Below are 3051 nucleotides of genomic sequence, written 5' to 3' on the forward strand. Positions count from 1 at the left end.
AGAAAGAAAGAAAGAAAGAAAGAAAGAAAGAAAGAAAGAAAGAAAGAAAGAAAGAATATATGATGGATTAAAAAACTGTCAGAAAAGCAAAATTCCTGAAGAGTGAACTGGAAAGTTAAGTCTACAAACCTATGCTTATATAAAGGAATGAATAACTTTAGAGATGATGAATAAAATAATTCACATCTCTCATGAAGTAAACATGTGAAGAAATCTAAAATCATCTCTTTCACCTTCAAAGTTAATACCTCTAATTTTCTTTTTAAAGGTGAAGACCATTAATGAAAAGCTTACAATTGGAAAGATTTCAAAATACTGGTCAGGGTTTGTAAATGATGTCTTCACCAATGCTGACAACTTCGGGATTCACATTCCTGCAGACCTAGATGTGACAGTCAAAGCAGCGTTGATTGGTGCTTGTTTTCTCCTCGTAAGTATGGTCTTAAAGAGTATAAGTAATTTATTTATCTCCTTTTCAATTGTTAATTGCAAATACACAGCGTTTACCCCAAAGAGTAAGTCGTATGCATAGAAAGTTCGTGTAGAACCAACATTCTTCAGAAGTCAGAATGCGGAAGCTTGCATTTCTGTCAGACAGCCCTTCTCTAGTGGCCCTCAAGGATTGACGCCCTGTCACATCCTTTTCATCATTTCCTCAAAACCTGAGTTACCCTTCCCTTTCAACATCAACTTAGATTATTGGCTTATTTACTCTTTCACTGAAAAATACATAAACATAAATATCCTAATTATTTATCCTGGGTAAAGTTCAGGACAGTTTCATAACTTAACAACGAGCTAGGTGATATTCAAAATGTGAAAAGTGCAGTTTTCTTGCCCTTCCAATATGTACATAGATACATGAGATGACAGGAATGTGTTAATATGTACTAGTTTCCATTATTACAAAGATATTATGTCTTTGTCCTTTCTTCCCAACTTATAACTTAATTAAAAAACATTTTCTTCTTTGGTATGAAATTGGTGATAGGAGAGCAGATTTCAAGTAATACCTATGCCAAATGCTTGGCTATCACCTGTTCCAGATGTCCTCTCTAATATCTCCCTTATTGTCCAGCATTTCAATGCATTCACAAAGACTCATGGAATTTAAAAATCAACCTACATTCTACGTCTCGTATTTTGTTGTTCTTCAGAGTTTTAGAATCCTAAATCTTATGGTTATATTAATGTGTACTGATACGGGGGAAAAAAATGGCCCCATTTACTCAGTCAATTCTAAAGACATTTGAGAAATACATTAACTAAAAATAATTCCCTGGTTACATCACTGATGGATACTTAGAGTTTAATACAGAATACAGGAATTTAAGAGGAGCTACTTTAACTCATTGGTTCTCTATCATTGGAAGAAGGTAGAATATATATGTGTAGAGTACTAGCTTTTTGTCCTTACTATAGAGTCATTTACCCTCAATTCCCATTTTCATCTACAAATATAACCAATTCCCGTCAATCTTGCCTGTTACCTAATATTTCTTTCATTCTCAATTCTCCTCTATTCAAAAGGGCTTTTAATTTGCCACTTCCTGCTCACCTTTTGCATTTTGATCATTTTCTGCTTCAACACCAATCCCCCCAAACACACACGTGCATGCATGTACACACACATACACACACGCGCACACACACACACACACACACACACTTTTCCAAAACTTTAATTCGGCCTTTGTAATTAAGCCCTACACTTAACACTTATATTAAAAAGATTATTTTTAATCTGTCCTACCCACTTATTTTATGTAACAGGCTGATGGCAAAAATATACTATCAATAATTCCTTACACACTATACATTTAAAAAGCACTGATCTAGATAATACCCCAATTATCCTAAAAGATAATTTTTTAACTCCAGTGTCTAAGGGAGAAATATACTCACTGAGAATATCTAATGGCTCCCATTCACTTTGTGTTTTTTTTCTTTTTACCATAATATCATAAAACATTTGTGCTTTTCTTTTTGTCAACATAGCTTTTAAAACAATTTCTCACATGTATTACCACATAATTACTGACTTCTAAATATAAATGGATAGGAAGAATTATGTTTTTAATTTTCAAATTCTGTCTACATTTCATAACCTTATTGGAAGAGACCTTTAAAAAACTGCTAGTGTGAGGATGTTTCCTATTCGAACAACAAAATTTATAAACACATCCTACATCTCCTGTGATTCTAGGCTACCTCTCCACAACCCACAGCTCTAACTTTGTCTCCCAAGTTCCCTCTGGTAGAGTTTTCAGTACTTCCTCAGCTGACTGTCTAGTTACTGACCACGTAGTCCATGGTGATATATCTAATTCTTGTTCAAAGGTCAGTGCCTATAATAACTTCATGCCCTAACTCAGAATGCCCTTCGGTCTAATTCCGCAAAATCTCGATAACTCAAAATTGTGACTGATGATATCATGCTGATTCAGAAAAGGTTTCCAAGTTGTTTATGCTCTGAAAATTAGGCATGCAGGTGTCATGAAACTTAAAACTTTTGTATTTGTCTCCTACTGATAAATCATTTGCTGGAACACAACTGGGAAACATAATTGTTTTATATAATCAAAGCTTACATGTGAGACTCTTGATCTTAATTTGTTGCCCTTATGTAAATTCATTCATATTCAGTTTATTTATTTGTAGGATTTTATGTTCTTTGAACATTCACTGGCTGGATTATAACAAGGAAGATGACAAAAACAGTAAATTATGCAGAATATATTTCAGTAAGTAAATGACAAGTTTAATGATCTCTTTCCCTTGAAATGTCAATATTTGACGCTGTCTAATTCTTTTTCATTTTCTTCTAGAAATCCTTTGAGCTTAGATTTCATTTCTGAATGGTTTGAGTATTTGCTCTTTTGTAATAAAATGTTCATTATTATATTTATTAAACCATAATGTAATGAAGCAATTATCTGGTTGTGAATGCATGATAGCTAAAAACAAGATTACTGACCCTAGCACAGGTTACTTTGAGAGATTATCATTTTTTCTTTTTATTCTTTCTTTTTATTCTTTTGAAAAACTAAG

At 33.1% G+C, this 3051-nt stretch overlaps 1 protein-coding gene across 1 annotated transcript in view; it reads left to right on the forward strand.

The window, feature by feature from the left end:
* Positions 1 to 2700, forward strand: part of PLSCR5 (phospholipid scramblase family member 5) — a 16669-nt gene extending 13969 nt beyond the window's left edge. The window contains exons 6-7 of the mRNA XM_011364434.2: positions 269 to 430; positions 2662 to 2700. Of these exons, the coding sequence (XP_011362736.1) occupies positions 269 to 430; positions 2662 to 2700 (201 nt within the window). The remainder of the gene's footprint in view (positions 1 to 268; positions 431 to 2661) is intronic.
* The last annotated feature ends 351 nt before the right edge of the window (positions 2701 to 3051 follow it).

This window comes from Pteropus vampyrus, unplaced genomic scaffold (assembly GCF_000151845.1).
Source record: "Pteropus vampyrus isolate Shadow unplaced genomic scaffold, Pvam_2.0 Scaffold97, whole genome shotgun sequence".
In the NCBI taxonomy this organism is placed as follows: domain Eukaryota; kingdom Metazoa; phylum Chordata; class Mammalia; order Chiroptera; family Pteropodidae; genus Pteropus; species Pteropus vampyrus.